Source organism: Cynoglossus semilaevis, chromosome 18 (genome assembly GCF_000523025.1).
Source record: "Cynoglossus semilaevis isolate Cse_v1.0 chromosome 18, Cse_v1.0, whole genome shotgun sequence".
In the NCBI taxonomy this organism is placed as follows: domain Eukaryota; kingdom Metazoa; phylum Chordata; class Actinopteri; order Pleuronectiformes; family Cynoglossidae; genus Cynoglossus; species Cynoglossus semilaevis.
In genome coordinates, this window is record NC_024324.1 from 687,406 (window position 1) to 705,330 (window position 17,925).

At 49.6% G+C, this 17,925-nt stretch overlaps 3 protein-coding genes across 5 annotated transcripts in view; 2 read left to right on the forward strand and 1 right to left on the reverse strand.

Annotated features, from left to right (window-relative positions):
• Nucleotides 1–7,831, forward strand: part of LOC103393858 (zinc finger protein Xfin-like) — an 8,552-nt gene extending 721 nt beyond the window's left edge. Inside the window, exons 3-7 of the mRNA XM_025065329.1 lie at nt 4–687; nt 1,681–1,959; nt 2,534–4,621; nt 5,730–5,909; nt 6,586–7,831. Of these exons, the coding sequence (XP_024921097.1) occupies nt 207–687; nt 1,681–1,959; nt 2,534–4,621; nt 5,730–5,909; nt 6,586–7,592 (4,035 nt within the window). The 5' untranslated portion in view covers nt 4–206 and the 3' untranslated portion in view covers nt 7,593–7,831. The remainder of the gene's footprint in view (nt 1–3; nt 688–1,680; nt 1,960–2,533; nt 4,622–5,729; nt 5,910–6,585) is intronic.
• A 299-nt stretch (nt 7,832–8,130) lies between these two features.
• LOC103393847 (zinc finger protein 471-like) lies at nt 8,131–10,980 on the reverse strand. 2 transcript variants are annotated; one of them, XM_017041130.2, is made up of 4 exons: nt 10,916–10,980; nt 10,747–10,820; nt 9,910–10,199; nt 8,131–9,420 (listed from the first exon to the last, which is right to left on the reverse strand). In XM_017041130.2, exons 3-4 carry the CDS (start codon nt 10,079–10,081, stop codon nt 8,642–8,644), a joined length of 951 nt encoding a protein of 316 aa, XP_016896619.1. In that variant the 5' UTR covers nt 10,082–10,199; nt 10,747–10,820; nt 10,916–10,980; the 3' UTR covers nt 8,131–8,641. The 2 variants fall into 2 exon arrangements, with proteins under 2 accessions (XP_016896619.1, XP_024920735.1); XM_025064967.1 differs by lacking the exons at nt 10,747–10,820; nt 10,916–10,980 and having other exon boundaries at nt 9,910–10,469.
• Nucleotides 10,981–11,159: 179 nt separating this feature from the next.
• cart4 (cocaine- and amphetamine-regulated transcript 4) lies at nt 11,160–13,135 on the forward strand. 2 transcript variants are annotated; one of them, XM_017041164.2, is made up of 4 exons: nt 11,160–11,287; nt 11,376–11,507; nt 11,585–11,662; nt 11,994–13,135. In XM_017041164.2, the coding sequence occupies exons 2-4, from the start codon at nt 11,379–11,381 to the stop codon at nt 12,099–12,101; spliced, it is 315 nt and encodes a 104-aa protein (XP_016896653.1). In that variant the 5' UTR covers nt 11,160–11,287; nt 11,376–11,378; the 3' UTR covers nt 12,102–13,135. The 2 variants fall into 2 exon arrangements, with proteins under 2 accessions (XP_016896653.1, XP_008329183.1); XM_008330961.3 differs by having other exon boundaries at nt 11,582–11,662; nt 11,994–13,134.
• Nucleotides 13,136–17,925: the final 4,790 nt, after the last annotated feature.

Consider the following 17,925-nt stretch of genomic DNA (forward strand, 5'->3'; position numbering starts at 1 on the left):
GGGGTCCAGGAGGACCGGAACCAGACGGGGGTCCAGGACCAGGTACCGACGACGAGGCCGAAGACTCCGCTGAGACCGAGGACAGCGACGTGGGCTGGGCCGAGAGCAGAGAGGCCGAGGAGGAGAAGGGTCTGAGGAGCGTGGAGAACTTCAGCTGCTCCGTGTGCGGTAAAAGGTTTGGGCGCGGGAACGACCTGAGGAGGCACATGAAGGGTCACACGGGGGAGAAACCCTTCAGCTGCTCAGAGTGTGGGAAAAGATTCATCCAGAAAAGTGACCTGAAAAGACACGAGAACAGTCACACGGGGGAGAAACCCTTCAGTTGCTCCGTGTGCGGCAGAAGCTTCGGGCGCAAGAGCAGCGTGAGGATCCACGAGGTCATCCACTCGGGGGCCCGGCCCTTCAGCTGCCTCGTCTGTGGGAAGAGCTTCAACCTGAAGCCCTCGCTGCAGCTGCACCTGAGGATCCACACGGGGGAGAAACCCTTCAGCTGCCCCGTGTGTGGGAAGAGATTCAGCCAAAAGAGTGACCTGAGGAGACACGAGAAAAGTCACACCGGGGAGAGACCGTTCAGTTGCTCAGTGTGCGGGAAAAGATTTGGCCACAGGTCGAACCTGAGGGTCCACGAGAAAACTCACTCCAGAAAGAACTTGACGGAGCAGCGCGGAGAGACCCTGGTTGATGTGTGACCCCTGGTGTGACCTCACTGGTCCAGACGAGACATGACGGTTCACTGATACTGACTAACTGGATACTTGTATCATCAATAATCAGACATTAAAAAACATTTCATTTAAATGATGACCAAACAAACATTTTACCAACCAGTTTGTTTTTATTTCCACCTTAAACAGACTTTGTTTCAACACTGTTTCTGATTGGTCCGTCAGCAGCGTTCAAACATTCACACTAAACTCCAGTGTGAAACTAAATCCTTGCCACTTTACACGTCAGTCACTGCATGTGGAGACCAGGACAGGGGCGCTGCTAGGCTTTTATTTTGAAGGCAACTATGTTGGTCTCTGATGGTGAGTTTGTCAAAGAATGTTTGATGGACTGACGTGACCTGAGGACCAAGACCAGGGTGGAGGACAACTGAGACAACTGAGGACCAGAAGTCCACAGTCGTCTCATCATTTAAATTAAATCTCAAATAAAAACAGATGAGAAACACTGCCATCTATCTGCTGATGGTGTAACAGCGATGGCTGGTGATTCAGTGGCAACAATGAACAGAAGAGGTGAAATACTGCCGCCCTGCCTGATGCTCCTTCAACCTTCACCTGTAACATCAGTGTGTACCGTCGTCATGTGGTAACAATAAAGGTCAAAGTCCAGAAACAACAGAACCATCATCCTTAATTAGTTAATTAGAATCCATAAGGTCCAAAACCAATCAGATGTCATCATGGATCAACAGAAATCCTGACTAATTATTTATTATTGTCCTAGAGATTCCTTTTGTCGTCTGTGTTTCAAAGTGTCACAGCTTTTTATTTCACCTGGTTTCATTTATTCACTCAGTTAAAGCGTGGACCAATAAGAGCTTTGTATCTGAAATGTTTGTAGAACTTTGTTGTTATTCCATCTGGTTCAATTTATCTATAATTAAGTCTTCTTCACAAAGTTCTTTGAAGTTCAGATCAGACATTAATGTTGTCGAATGTTCTGGTTTTTGACACCTGGTTTTCGAAGTCGAACTTTATCAATCTCTACAAAAGGCTCTTATTTTGAAGGAGCGATTTTCGAAGCGGAACCATGGATTTCACTTCCGTGTTGTGTCTGACTCTGCACCGACTCATGTAAACATGTCCAGACTGCGGGAGGTGAAGAGCGTGTTCCTGCAGCAGCTGCTGACGTCACTGCGATCAGAACTGTTCGGACACCTGGAGAGAAAAGTGTCACAGTATCAACAGGAAATGGATCGGAACCAGAAACTGCTGGATTCGGTCCGAGAAGGTTCGTTCAAGTTCAGAATGCTAGGCTATGCTAAACAAAGCTCGCTTACGTTAGCCACAGCAGCTAGCTGCTATCGCTGCTTTTGTTCTTCGGTTAAACTTTGGTTTAATATGAAATATAAAAAGGTTTTGAGCCAAAATGGCGGCCGTTCACTGATGAGTGTGGACCGAACTTGTTCAGTGTTTATGAAGCAGCAGAAGTCAAATAAACAGGTTTGTATATATATATAAAATATTTGATTTAAAGGTGGAAATGCTATCGATTCTACGGTATCGATACGGTAATATGGATCTTTACGATATCTATGTATTTGGTATTTGTACAATTGTTATTAACATGGAAACAGAAACAACCATTAGTTGTTTTTGTTTTGTTTTATTTTACTGGTGATATTTGAATTCCTGTAAAAGAAAAAACGAAATATTTACTATAGAATTACATTTGCCTTTAAAGCAGATGCAAAAAAATAAATAAATCCAAAAGTATACGGTCTTCAACATTGGGTGCATGGTCCCTCGGGCGTCTCTGGTCAAACACGGACCAGGTCCTAAACACAGTCTTTTCTGTTCGACAGAAACTCAGACCCCGGAGTTCGACCCTGGTCAGCAGGAGTTTGCTCCCATTGAGGAGGAACCTGAGGAGGAGGAGGGTGAGGAGGAGGCCCAAGGTTCCCGCTCTCCAGAGAACAGCAGTCGTAACCGTGGCGACAGCGGCAGCACAGCTCCCGAGGGCCTCACGTCTGGGGACAGTTGCGTTGGACGGGAATCGCTGATCAAACACATCAAGACGCCGACGTTGGAAACCTACTTCAGCTGCTGCGTGTGCGGAAAATCCTACATCTACAAACACAACCTGCAGAGACACCTGAGGACGCACTCCGACCTCACACACGCCCACCGGGGGTCCTTCTGCTGCTCGGAGTGTGGGAGGACGTTTGTCCATCGACACAACCTGCAGAGACACGTGCAGAGACACCGCGGCTCGCCGCAGACCTACATGAAGACCCAGACGGCGGGGAGACCCTTCAAGTGCTTCCACTGTGGGAAAACCTTCACTCTGTTGGGGTTCCTGCAGCGACACATGGTGGTCCACCCGCAGGTGAAACCGTTTCGCTGCGGCGTCTGCAGGAAGAGATTTTTCTGGAGGTTTCAGTTAAAGGATCACAGGTGTCAGGGGGCTAAAGGTCCGGCCCGTGTCAGTCGAGGACAGGACGAAAGTGTCCACGCAGAGGACTGGAGAAACATCAGACGACATCCGTCTGGTTTCACCTACCAACGAAGTAAAAAGGCTCCCGAGGCTGAAGAGAAACCGTACTCTGACCACGATCCTGAACCTGGCGATGACAGAAGACGACTGCAGCACTCTGAGACGGTTCAGTCCTCCGGTGAGGACCGTCTCAGTCCTCCGACCCAGAGTGGGACGGACGAGAACGTGTCCAACCCCGTCTCTGCACCAGAACACAGTATATCCAGACACGCCTGCGACCATTTAGGACACAGACCGTTGAACGTTTACGTCAACAGCGTGGGATTCGTCCAGAGCGAGAGTTCCGGTCCTCAGACGTCCAGCAAACCACTGCTCCACTGTTCCATCTGTCAGATGGGCTTCGGCGACAGAGAGACGTTGTTCCAACACATGGGAGTTCACAGCAGACAGACGCAGTTCAGGTGCTTCGTCTGCCGCAAGGAGTTCACCTGGAGGAGGCATCTGACCAAACACATGGAGGTCCACGCCAAGACCTTCGACTGCTGGGACGTCAACGGTGGAGGTCAGTGGCCGTTGGTGGAGCCCTCGTCTGAAGCGGACAGGAAGCCGGCGCCAGGAGCCGCGGGCAAAAAGACGTTTGACTTTTCAGAGTCGGACAGCGACGACAGCGACTTCTGGAAGGAGAGCAGGAAGAAGAACCGTGTGAAGGAGGAGGAGACGCCGAGCGAGGCCGGCGCTGACGGCGCCCTCTGGAGTCTGACATCGTCAAGGAATCAGAGTGGACTGGTAGAAACGTCAGGGAGCAGAGAGACCGGGGGGTCGCTCGGTGACAGCCCGTGTGACTCAGGGCGCTGGGGTCGTCAGGGGGCGGGGCCTGTCAACGTCAAGAAGGAAGAAGAGGAGGTGGACGTCACTGCCGTCCACGTGAAAACCGAGGACGCCGGCAGCGACGACAGCGACTTCTGGAGCGACAGCAGGAAGCCTGAGCGTGGTCGGGACGAGGAGCGCCCCGACGACGACCCCGGCGACGACCCCGGCGACGACCCCGGCTCCAGGTCCAGCTCCAAACCCTACATCTGCTGCCAGTGCGGGCAGGGCTTCTCCTACCTGGACGTCCTGGAGAGTCACATGAAGCTCCACACCGCCAAGGCCTCGTACTGGTGCCCGGTGTGTGGAAAACAGTGCATCGACGCGGCGAAAGTCCGGATCCACCTGAGGACGCACACCGGAGAGACACCCTTCAGCTGCTCCACCTGCGGGAAAAAGTTCAAATACAAGTGGACCTTGAAGAGACACCTGGAAATCCACAACTCTGAGAAACGCTACCACTGCAGCGTCTGCGACCAGAGGTTCGCCTGGTCCACGGAGCTGAAGTACCACCAGTGTTTGGGTGAGAGGAGCCCCCACAAGGGGGCGCTCAACGGCAGCAGTGACGTCTGTGAGGCTCTCACTCACTGAAGCCCACAGAGAACACCAGTGACTTTAGCTCAACGATGCTAACGAACACGGTACCTGGAACTGTTCCTGCACTGAGAACAAACTTTAATCCCACGTCTGATTTGCTTTGTTTGTGTAATTAAAAAAAAACTTTTAAATACAAAATAAGGAACAATTAGAAGCTAAAGTTTAGCTAAAAGTGTTTAAGGTGTTCTTGTCCTGTTGACTGTGACAATTTAAAAAAGTGGTTTCTAGAATAAAAGCTTTCAGATGAAATGAGACATAAATACTGAGCAGAAAAAAAAACAAATATCAGATAAAAAAAAAACTTTTAAATACAAAATAAGGAACAATTTGAAGCTAAAGTTTAGCTAAAAGTGTTTAAGGTGTTCTTGTCCTGTTGACTGTGACAATTTAAAAAAGTGGTTTCTAGAATAAAAGCTTTCAGATGAAATGAGACATAAATGCTGAGCAGAAAAAAAAAACAAATATATCAGATAAAAAATAATATGATTTTATCAAAGAGCAGGTATTTATTACACTTTAACCACATTTTATCAAATGTTTTTAAAGTTGTTTTTTAGTCACTTTTCTCTCCCCAGGATTTGGCTTTTTATTAAAATTAAATAACTAATTAATGTTGAGTTTGTTTGTTTTTTACTTCTCCATATTTTGAGTGAAATGACTTTTATTTTGAAACTTCGCCCCTGCCGGAAACTGCTGTCCATCACGACTACAGGATAGCGGGGTCCGTGTGTGAGTTAGTTTCGCGCTGTGGGCTGTCACGTGTCTTAGTGATTAAAAACTTCCAAAGGAGGAGAATATTTTTGTAGTGAAATAGGCATTAGCTTAGCATTGTTAGCATCACGCACCCTGGACCTGGATGTCGCCTTAGTTCGTTATCCGCAGAGATAACGAACTACATTTATCTCAACAACCGTTAGCCACATAGCTACCCAGGCGTAGCCACAATTCAACATTTAGCTGCAGTTGGCTACCGTTAGCTTAGCGCCGAGAACAGCGTTCTTCTAACAGTTAGCTTTTAGCGAGGCCAGCTGCTTAGCATCGACTATTAGCCACGAACCACCGTTAGCTGCAGCGCCTTTTCGTCACCGTGATGTCCAAAGTGCAGACGCTGAGAGAGAGTGTACAGCAGCGCCTCATCGCGGCCGCGGAGCAGATCTTCGAGCTGTTCGAAAGAACCATAGCGGAGTACGAGGAGGAGCTGAGTCGCTCCAAGCAGGAGAACCGGCGGCAACAGAAACTTCTGGAAGCTTTTAAGCTCCAGAACCAGCAGGAGACCACAGGTGTGTTGACCCTCCCCGGCGGCCATTATTATGATGATGAACGTCACTGTGGAACAACCGAACCATAATGACAGAAGACACCAGGGGGCCCTGGTGAAGCTGCGCTGTGTTTTGTGTTACTTCCGGTTTGTCATCTTTGATGAAGGTGTTTCTGAAGTAACGGAAAATATCGACAAAAACACGAGGGAATGACGCAGGTTGGCACAAAACACAGACGTAAATATTTAACAACTACTTCAAACCAACAATAATAAAAAAAAAAGTTGATAATAAACATAGATTAAAAACATTTTAAAGATATAACTCTTTAGAATTGAAGTTGCCAGAAATGTGAAACATCAGCCTCAGGTCCAGAAGCGTCTCCAAATCTCTGGACGCGCACCTCAGTGTTTCAGAGTGGGGGCGCTGTTCTTTGAACCAGCCCTGAGGTTATAGGATTGGGTAATAGAAGGGTTGCCGGCACAAATCCCACCTCTGTTAGTTACACTGTGTGTTTATTATAACCAATAATAAACAGTGAGTCAGGTGTGAGTGCAGTAACCAACACCTGACACCAGAGGGCTCTGGTACGGTTGGGTGTGGTCACAGCTGTGGTTGTTGACCTTGTGGTTGATGTTTCCTCCAGAGGACCTGCTGCTGTTGGTGAGCGAAGAAGAGTTTGTCCCGGAGCAGCAGTAATGTCGCCACCCTGTGGAGGGCGGTCAGGAGGAGGTCGACATCACTGCGGTGACCGTGAAGATTGAAGAAGAAGAAGAAGTTGTTTCCTCGCAGCTTCACCTCCAGAGTCTGGACCGTGGAGGAGCAGAACCAGGACCAGGACCAGGACCAGGCAGCAGTCCGGTTCTGGTCCTCCATTCCCAGGGTTTTGATCCGCAGCTCAGTGCCGTTTGGGGAAAGAACGCAGAGGCCACGTCACACGGACGCCATCAGAATGGATCCCGCAGCTCGGCCCGTCACGTGGACCAGCGGTCCAACGTGAAGACGCCCAGGAAGGTCCAGCCGACGGCGAGGAGACCCTTCAGCTGCCCCCAGTGTTCCAAACCCTTCACACAGAGGGTCCAGCTGACACATCACATGAGCAGTCACCAGGCGGCGCTCAGAGAGGACAGTCGAGGAGCAGAACCCGCCTGGCGGCCAGTGGGAGGCGCTGCTGAGCAGGAACTGAGTGAAAACCTGGCTGAGATCACCGACTCCATGGACTCGGAGGAATCTTCCGGAACTTCGGACACCGAAAGTTCCTCGGACTCAGACTCGGGAGATGGCGACGCCGGTGTTTGGACAGACTCCTGGAAACCATCGGGTCGAAAGGTCGCCAAAACCGAAGCGGCTCCTGACGACGAAGAGGCCGACAAACCGTTCCGATGCCTGGATTGCGGCAGAAGGTTCAAGGCCAAGGTGACGCTCAAGTCACACATGACCATCCACACCGGAGTCAAACCCTTCACTTGTTTCTTGTGCGGCAAGAAGTTCAGCCGCAAGCCCTACCTGAAGTCCCACATGATAACGCACGCCGGAGACCGACCCTTCAAGTGTTCCTTCTGTGGCAAAGGTCTGAGGACCAAGGCCAGCCTCCAGGAGCACCAGAGGATCCACACCGGAGAGAAACCCTTCGACTGCCCCGAGTGTGGGCGGAGCTTCAGGTCCAAGGGCTGCATGACCATCCACATGAGAACTCACAGATGAACGGGCTGCCTTTGACCTTTGACCTGCAGGCTTCAGCTCAGCCGTTCTGATGTAAATGTCCGTCAGTAACTGTTGGTGACATCATGACTCAGATTCTGAGCCAATTAGAAATGAGTACCGTTAGCACATATATGTTTATATATGAAATAAAACTGTTGACCAAGGACACGGTGTCTCTGCTGTGGATCCAGTGACGTCACCGTGAGTTCTCTGTGACCTGCCTAGCAACAGCTGATGATGGCGTAGTCACTGATACGATTGGTACAAGGAAACTGTCATCAGAGTTAGGACGGGGATGCTAAAGGTTAGCTTACAGAATAAAAATCTGCTAATGATTCTCCAAAGTCTTTTTTAAACACACGTTTGCCCAAAAAAAACCAAAAAAACTACTGTAAACCTTCATATATAAATACTTCAATTACACCAACAAAATACTTCATCTGTATTTCTATGTATGGAAATACTTCACTAGTACATCAACATACTTTTTTTCTCATATACTTCTTGATGTAGTGATGCATTATGGGTAAACAATAGTCACAGCAGTAAATCTTTATTTTTGACTCATTTCATTATTAAAAACTATGAAAAGTTAATAACGAAAAAGAACAAAAATCTAAACGTACGTTATTCAAGTTTTATATTTAAAAAAACTAAAAACAAGATTTGAAAGTTCATGTCTGGTAAATATAAACTAGTTATGTTAAAACTTTATGACAAAGTTTAGGATGTCATATGCTGCTTCACCACCAGATGTCACTTTAACCTTCTAAATCACAACTATCCACAGTTAGTAGGAACTAAAATCAATTGAAAACTGAAAACTTTAACCAAATGAAAAAAAAAAATTCTCAGTGACAATACATAACGACAGTCGCCCTCTGCCGGGCATCAAGAGAACAGCGGGTTTCTTTCCTAGTTTATAAACTAGAACTATTTTTTACATTCAGTCAGTGTCTCCAGTCACAGATGTCCACTCTCTAACACTGGTGTTTCAAGGCCACGCCCCCCCGGCCCCCCCTCCTGAACCAGACCAGGTCACATGACACCTATTCTGGCTCTGGTTCTGTTGCCGTGGCTGCGGTGGCCGCCTGCCCGTCACACTTGTGTTTCTTCAGCTGGACTTTCCAGGTGAACCTCTGTCCGCAGGTGTCGCAGCCGAAGCGTTTCTCCCCCGTGTGCAGCACCATGTGCTTCCCCATGTTCCCACGGTCCCTGAAGTGTCGACCACAGATGGGGCAGCCGAACGGTTTTTCCCCCGTGTGACAACGAAAATGTCTTCTCAGGGAGTCGTTGGAGCCGAAGACCTCGCCGCACACGGGGCAGGGGACCTGCTTCTTCTTGGCCCGGCCCTCGGACAACTCCTGGATGTGGAGCTGCACGGGGTCGCCGCTGCGGCAGACGCGCTCGTGTTTCCGGAGCTGATACAGCAGCGTGAACCTTTTGTGGCAGACGCCGCAGCAGAAGAGCGTGTCGCCGGCGTGACACGACATGTGCTGCATCAGGTGGAGCTTCTGGGTGAAGGCTTTGCCGCAGATCTCGCAGGTGAACACCTTGGCCCCCGCCGGGGTCCGCGCCCCAGACTCGGTGCCTGTCGGTGAGCCGTCGTGGTGCTGAAGAACCAGAGCAGAATTGGATGACGACGCGCGGACGAAGTCGTCCGCGCGGCTCTGATGGTGGCGCTGTGACGACTCGGGCCTCTCCTCGTCCTCCTCGTTCTTCACGGTCACCGCGGTGACATCCTCCTCCTGATTGGACCACATCTCCTCCTCTTCCTCCTTGATGCTGGGGCACCACTCCTGCTGCTGAGGGGCAGCGCTGCTGACACCTGCAGGCCACAGAGTTAAACACACTTCTTTGTGACGACTGATGTAAACAGTGAGTCAAACTGAGCCTCAGACTCAGAGCAGTCGTTACTGACAATAACAAACATCATGATGTTATCGATGCTCAGCCCATTTATCGAAGTATCGAAGTTGATTTTTGGTTCGTTAATTATAAGCGAATCCGTTCAGTAGATGCTAACGGTAGCCTGTGAGCATCAACAGCCGGGCAGCGACGACCAGTCGCTAACTTCAGACAACACCTACTCCAGGCGACTAGCTACAATTAGCAGGTGCTAACGTCAGTGGAGCTGCAGTCAACACTGGTTAGCCGATCATCTAGAGATAACATAAACCAACAGACGTTTCAAGCAGCCACTAGCCTCGGGCTAACCGTGATGAGCGCGGCTAACAGGAGCTAACAATGGCTAGCATCAGTTAGCATGACCTGTGGGGGACTCAGGCCTGGCTCCTCGTCCCTGTGTCAAACTGACCTGAGATCCGTGGAGGGAGCAGACCCAAGGCCGGACTTCTGGCGCTGATGTCCGGCTTCAGCTGTCGGATCATCTCCGCCTCGAACTCCACCATGGTTTTTTCAAACAAGCCCAAAATCTCCTCTGCCGCCGCGGTCAGTCGCTGCATCACTGCTTCTCTCAGGGTCTCCATTTTGACCGAGCTGCCGCCCCGGAGCCTCTTGTTGCGGCTGACGCTGCTGAGACACACCGCTGCTGATCCTGCGGCTGCTGCAGCGCCACCTGTGGCCGCGGCCCGAGACTCCTACAGGCTTCACAGGAACGAGACCGATGTTCAGTGTCGAGATTTATTCGTGATTTTTTTTTTATCATTTTAGCAGAAAATCAAACCACATTTCTTTATGAAAATAAAGAGTTAGAAAGTGACGTCACACATCACTGTAGTAGCTAACATGAATCATTAATTAAAGGAGAAGGGTCATAAGGTGGAGAGTGATGTTGCCCTGAGACAAAGGTCAGGGGTTCGATCCTCAGTGGAAACTGATGGAGTGTGTGTGTGTGTGTGTGTGTGTTCACTCTGACTTAAACACACTGTCAGTGTGAACGCTTGTTTGTCTCAGTGTGTGTGTGTGTGTGTGTGTGTGTGACCTTGTGATCCCCTGGAGAACCACCCATGGTGGACCAACCATGGTGTAGCCCCCCCCCCCGCCCCCCCCACTGGTGACGGACAGTTCCCGTCAGAACAACTGTTTCCTTCCTAAAAACAACAACAAACGATGGATTTCCTGGAATTGACTTTGACAGAAAAAAATATTAAAACAGTTTAAACAAAAAAACAGAAACAAAACACAATCAAACCTCAGGGTCAAGGTCGGGGTCAGAGTTCATCAGGAAGGTTCTTTCTTCACAGGTGAATCAACAGTTCCCGTCACCTGGAACACAGAAAACTTGAATGTTATAAAATATAAATCATTATTATTTTGGATGCAGCGACTGAAGTTCTGTTCTGTTTTCACCTCACGCTCACCTTTAAAGTCAACTTTTAGTTAAAAACCTCGACGACGACGAGGTGTGACGAGTTCTTCTCTGACGACGGACTGTTTTTTTCCACGCTCTTCATCTTCGTCTTCATCACCTTCATCCCTCAGACTCTTCACCAAAACTGTGAATAACCAGCAGTGACATCACAGCAGGAGGAGGAGGAGTATAAGAGCAGCAGGAGACGCAGCGAGGAGAGGAGTCTCACTCACACCCAGCATCAGCATCAGCATCAGCACCATCACAGGAGGAGCAGGAGGAGGAGGTCACAGAGGAGCCTCACCCACACCAGGAGCAGGAGCAGAGCAGGAGCAGAGCAGGAGGTCACAGATTTACCACAACAGCTTTTCATTTCTACACAGTGAGTTTTTTTTGTTTGTTTTTTGACAGAAAGTTCCAGTTGTGTTTTTTTTTTTTTTTTTTTTCAGCGATTGTTACGTTGTTTTCAGGTGATGGAGAGGAGACCAACCGTCGTCTTCCTGGTCGTCTGTCTGTCCGTGATGACATCACTCTGTCAGGGTCAGCGCTCAGCTGACCTCCAACTGGACGAGCCGCTGCTTGGACGAACCGTCACCAAACTGGTACGTCTTTGTTTTCTTCAGGGAATCAGATGAAAGTGGAAAAATGAATTACAGTTCTTCATGTCTTTATCCAGCAGGAGGCGCTGCAGTCTCTGCTCTCAGACTCTAACGCTGCCAGTTTGTCCGTGGAGAAGAAAGCCGGCGTCATTCCTCGGGTAAGAACTTCTACACAGTCAGTCAGAACCCAAACCATAACTCATCAGTTACACCAATGAAACACCAGGGGGAGTCTCCAGTATCTGGACTGTGGACCACCAGGGAGGATCCAGGTCTGTAGGAGGAACAATAGACAGAACCTTCCAGTCGGTTCTGGCTGGTCCGTCCGTCAGTGATCAGGGTCTTCAGTCCCACTCAGCGGTTCTTTTTCCAGTACTGCTTCAGTTCAGGGGGGGTTGGAGGGGGCGTGGTCCTGCAGGTGTTCTTGTCCACTCTTGTCCACCGTGTCCACCGTCCCTCTCAGAACAAACTTCTGTCTCTGTCTCTCAGTGTGACGTCGGTGAACGCTGCGCCATGAAACACGGACCTCGGATCGGTCGTCTGTGTGACTGCCTGAGAGGAACGGCCTGTAACACCTTCTTCCTGCGCTGCTACTGAACACACACACACACACACACACACACACACCGTCTCTGTGAGTGAATGTTTATCTCAGAGACACCAGATCATTGTCTTCTCCTGATCTGTTTTTTTTTTTTTTGAAAATAAACGTGAAATGTGATCAGCTACACATTAGCCTGCAGCGCCACCTCTCTGTGGACACACGTCCTCACATCGACAGAACAAAGCTGTGTCTCTGTGTTTTGTTAAATAAAGAACAGAATGAAATAAACTCCACTGTCGTCGTCTCATTAACTGGGCATCAGCCGTCAGGGTCAGAGGTCGCCGCGTTGGGCTGTGAACTCCTGACGAGTCAGTTAAGATCAACTGCTGCTCAGACCGGTTTAAAAGCCCAGCTCGTCCAATCAGAGAAGAGCTCCGACTCCTGGCATTTAAGCAGAAGCAGATAAGAGTCAGTAATTACAGCCGAGTAAAGGCCACAGACGGAACATCAGAGAGAGGAAGACCAGACCACTGACCCTGCTGAGAAATATGATGACACCCTGCTCTGTGATCGTTGTACAATGACGTCAGAGTAAATTAACTTCCTGTTCTTCAGACTGTTTCTATTCAGAAGTTCAAGGAGAAAAAATCAAATCTGAATGCTGTGATTATTTGTTTTCATCACATCAATATGTTTATATTGTAATACCATCATCCACCTACAGGGTGTAGTGTAAACCTCTGTGCTGATATTAACACTAACCCGCCAACACTAGTTGTTTTGCAACTTCATTCTTTGAAATCCTTTCACATCAGTTATACATACTGACCACAGGGGGCAGCAGTGGTATTCCTAGAGAAACAGTACATTTCCCAATTCCTTTTGTAACAGAACTGTTTGAGCAGCTGTTCTCTGCAAGTCCGATCGTCTACGGACAATTTAAACCTGAGCTTCAGCTAATCCAACCGCCACCACTGACACCAGTGACACCATCGACACTAGTGACACCATCAACACCATCGACACCATCAACACTAGTAACACCATCGTCACTAGTGACACCATCGTCACTAGTAACACCATCAACACTACTGACACCATCGACACCATCAACACTAGTAACACCATCAACACCAGTGACACCATCGTCACTAGTGACACCATCGTCACCAGTGACACCATCGACACTAGTGACACCATCGACACTAGTGACACCATCGACACTAGTGACACCATCGACACTAGTGACACCATCGACACTAGTGACACCATCGACACTAGTGACACCATCGACACTAGTGACACCATCGACACTAGTGACACCATCGACACCAGTGACACCATCAACACCAGTGACACCATCGACACCAGTGACACCACTGACACCATCAACACTAGTGACACCATCGACACCATCGACACCATCGACACCAGTGACACCATCAACACCAGTGACACCAGTGACACCATTAACACCAGTGACACCAGTGACACCATCAACACCATCAACACCACTGACACCATCAACACTAGTGACACCAGTGACACCATCGACACCAGTGACACCATCAACACCAGTGACACCAGTGACACCATTAACACCAGTGACACCAGTGACACCATCAACACCATCAACACCACTGACACCATCAACACTAGTGACACCAGTGACACCATCGACACCAGTGACACCATCAACACCAGTGACACCAGTGACACCATTAACACCAGTGACACCAGTGACACCATCAACACCATCAACACCACTGACACCATCAACACTAGTGACACCAGTGACACCATCGACACCAGTGACACCATCAACACCAGTGACACCAGTGACACCATTAACACCAGTGACACCAGTGACACCATCAACACCATCAACACCACTGACACCATCAACACTAGTGACACCAGTGACACCATCGACACCAGTGACACCATCAACACCAGTGACACCAGTGACACCATTAACACCAGTGACACCAGTGACACCATCAACACCATCAACACCACTGACACCATCAACACTAGTGACACCAGTGACACCATCGACACCAGTGACACCATCAACACCAGTGACACCAGTGACACCATTAACACCAGTGACACCAGTGACACCATCAACACCATCAACACCACTGACACCATCAACACTAGTGACACCAGTGACACCATCGACACCAGTGACACCATCAACACCAGTGACACCAGTGACACCATTAACACCAGTGACACCAGTGACACCATCAACACCATCAACACCACTGACACCATCAACACTAGTGACACCAGTGACACCATCGACACCAGTGACACCATCAACACCAGTGACACCAGTGACACCATTAACACCAGTGACACCAGTGACACCATCAACACCATCAACACCACTGACACCATCAACACTAGTGACACCAGTGACACCATCGACACCAGTGACACCATCAACACCAGTGACACCAGTGACACCATTAACACCAGTGACACCAGTGACACCATCAACACCATCAACACCACTGACACCATCAACACTAGTGACACCAGTGACACCATCGACACCAGTGACACCATCAACACCAGTGACACCAGTGACACCATTAACACCAGTGACACCAGTGACACCATCAACACCATCAACACCACTGACACCATCAACACTAGTGACACCAGTGACACCATCGACACCAGTGACACCATCAACACCAGTGACACCAGTGACACCATTAACACCAGTGACACCAGTGACACCATCAACACCATCAACACCACTGACACCATCAACACTAGTGACACCAGTGACACCATCGACACCAGTGACACCATCAACACCAGTGACACCAGTGACACCATTAACACCAGTGACACCAGTGACACCATCAACACCATCAACACCACTGACACCATCAACACTAGTGACACCAGTGACACCATCGACACCAGTGACACCATCAACACCAGTGACACCAGTGACACCATTAACACCAGTGACACCAGTGACACCATCAACACCATCAACACCACTGACACCATCAACACTAGTGACACCAGTGACACCATCGACACCAGTGACACCATCAACACCAGTGACACCAGTGACACCATTAACACCAGTGACACCAGTGACACCATCAACACCATCAACACCACTGACACCATCAACACTAGTGACACCAGTGACACCATCGACACCAGTGACACCATCAACACCAGTGACACCAGTGACACCATTAACACCAGTGACACCAGTGACACCATCAACACCATCAACACCACTGACACCATCAACACTAGTGACACCAGTGACACCATCGACACCAGTGACACCATCAACACCAGTGACACCAGTGACACCATTAACACCAGTGACACCAGTGACACCATCAACACCATCAACACCACTGACACCATCAACACTAGTGACACCAGTGACACCATCGACACCAGTGACACCATCAACACCAGTGACACCAGTGACACCATTAACACCAGTGACACCAGTGACACCATCAACACCATCAACACCACTGACACCATCAACACTAGTGACACCAGTGACACCATCGACACCAGTGACACCATCAACACCAGTGACACCAGTGACACCATTAACACCAGTGACACCAGTGACACCATCAACACCATCAACACCACTGACACCATCAACACTAGTGACACCAGTGACACCATCGACACCAGTGACACCATCAACACCAGTGACACCAGTGACACCATTAACACCAGTGACACCAGTGACACCATCAACACCATCAACACCACTGACACCATCAACACTAGTGACACCAGTGACACCATCGACACCAGTGACACCATCAACACCAGTGACACCAGTGACACCATTAACACCAGTGACACCAGTGACACCATCAACACCATCAACACCACTGACACCATCAACACTAGTGACACCAGTGACACCATCGACACCAGTGACACCATCAACACCAGTGACACCAGTGACACCATTAACACCAGTGACACCAGTGACACCATCAACACCATCAACACCACTGACACCATCAACACTAGTGACACCAGTGACACCATCGACACCAGTGACACCATCAACACCAGTGACACCAGTGACACCATTAACACCAGTGACACCAGTGACACCATCAACACCATCAACACCACTGACACCATCAACACTAGTGACACCAGTGACACCATCGACACCAGTGACACCATCAACACCAGTGACACCAGTGACACCATTAACACCAGTGACACCAGTGACACCATCAACACCATCAACACCACTGACACCATCAACACTAGTGACACCAGTGACACCATCGACACCAGTGACACCATCAACACCAGTGACACCAGTGACACCATTAACACCAGTGACACCAGTGACACCATCAACACCATCAACACCACTGACACCATCAACACTAGTGACACCAGTGACACCATCGACACCAGTGACACCATCAACACCAGTGACACCAGTGACACCATTAACACCAGTGACACCAGTGACACCATCAACACCATCAACACCACTGACACCATCAACACTAGTGACACCAGTGACACCATCGACACCAGTGACACCATCAACACCAGTGACACAGGTCTGGTTCTGGAAACTGCGTCCAGGGTACACACCTCTGTGAGGGTCCACGGCCAGAACTCCTCCCACACACTCAGAAGAAGGAGAAGGACAAAGTCCTTCCATGAGTCGACTCGGTTGGACCTTGTTCTGTTGTGTGGAGGAGAACCGGCTCGTAGAACCTGACAGAGTCCAGGTTTAGGAGAAGCTACGGCTAGGATTTGGACCACGACCTGCGGTTGAGCCAACTGAACCATTTCACCAACCGGGAGCCAACATTTAGAGAAGTCCGTTCCATGGACGTCCAACGAACATCCAACCAAAGTTAGAGAAAGACCACGCTGACTCAGCAAAAGTTCACCTCAGAAGATGAGACCAGACCAGGGACGGACGTCCACAGACCACACACAGACCCAGAGGAGACTTGGGGACAAGTCAGGGAGACGATCTCCTGAGGGACCAGAGGACCTTCAGACCTGGGACAGAAGTTTCAGTCAGGAGTAAATGAACCTCAACATTCTGAGTTGTCTCTCTGCCAGGTTCTCTTCGTCCTAAAACCCTGACGCGGTCTACGGTGTCCTGTCTGTCTCAAGGTGAGAAGCTAACTTAGCCTAGCATCTGTTAGAACGATTGGTTTTGCAGGGGGTGGAATAACGCCCCCTGCTGGGAGGCCTCCCAATACGACACGCAGTAGCTAAAAAAAACTGAAGCTTTAAGGAAGTGAACTTGGCAAAGAGTCAAACCAGACTGAGTCCAGATCCAGTTCAGGGACTAAGAACCGGGTGGAGACACGGTCGTCCAAGGATCAAAGTTAAGTTTCAAACCCAACTTAAATCAATCAATCAATCAATCAATCAACGACTTCTTTGATCCCACGTTTGGGAAATTCTGGAGTTAAACAGCAGATCTGCTGCAACAGGCTGCCCCTAGGGGGCGCCAAGTATGTGGTTCCTCTGGTTTCTGTCAAGTACTATTTCAGGTGCAGCCAATGAGAGAGGACGGTCAAACAAACCAAAACAATGCCCCCCCCTAACCCCCCCATTCTGACCTGTCCCTGTCACTACTGACAACCTAACTCCCATCTGCACAGACACATCTCCACCACTGGAGGGAGCACTCAAAGCTCTGGGAGATACTGGTGGGAAAGGGAGGTGGGGGTATGAGGGGGGGGCTCTCTGTGGGACATAGGGTGGGGGGGCAGTCTCTCTGTGGGACATAGGGTGGTGGGCAGTCTCTCTGTGGGACATAGGGTGGGGGGCAGTCTCTGCAGGGCTGGTTCAGTCCAGGTA

Coding starts and splice junctions, on each gene's coding strand:
- LOC103393847 (XM_017041130.2), bottom strand. CDS start 10,081: ATGGAGACCCTGAGAGAAGCAGTGATGCAGCGACTGACCGCGGCGGCA. Junction 9,421..9,909: donor GCTCCCTCCACGGATCTCAG/GTCAGTTTGACA, acceptor TGTGGCCTGCAG/GTGTCAGCAGCGCTGCCCCT.
- cart4 (XM_008330961.3), top strand. CDS start 11,379: ATGGAGAGGAGACCAACCGTCGTCTTCCTGGTCGTCTGTCTGTCCGTG. Junction 11,508..11,581: donor GACGAACCGTCACCAAACTG/GTACGTCTTTGT, acceptor GTCTTTATCCAG/CAGGAGGCGCTGCAGTCTCT. Junction 11,663..11,993: donor AAGCCGGCGTCATTCCTCGG/GTAAGAACTTCT, acceptor TCTGTCTCTCAG/TGTGACGTCGGTGAACGCTG.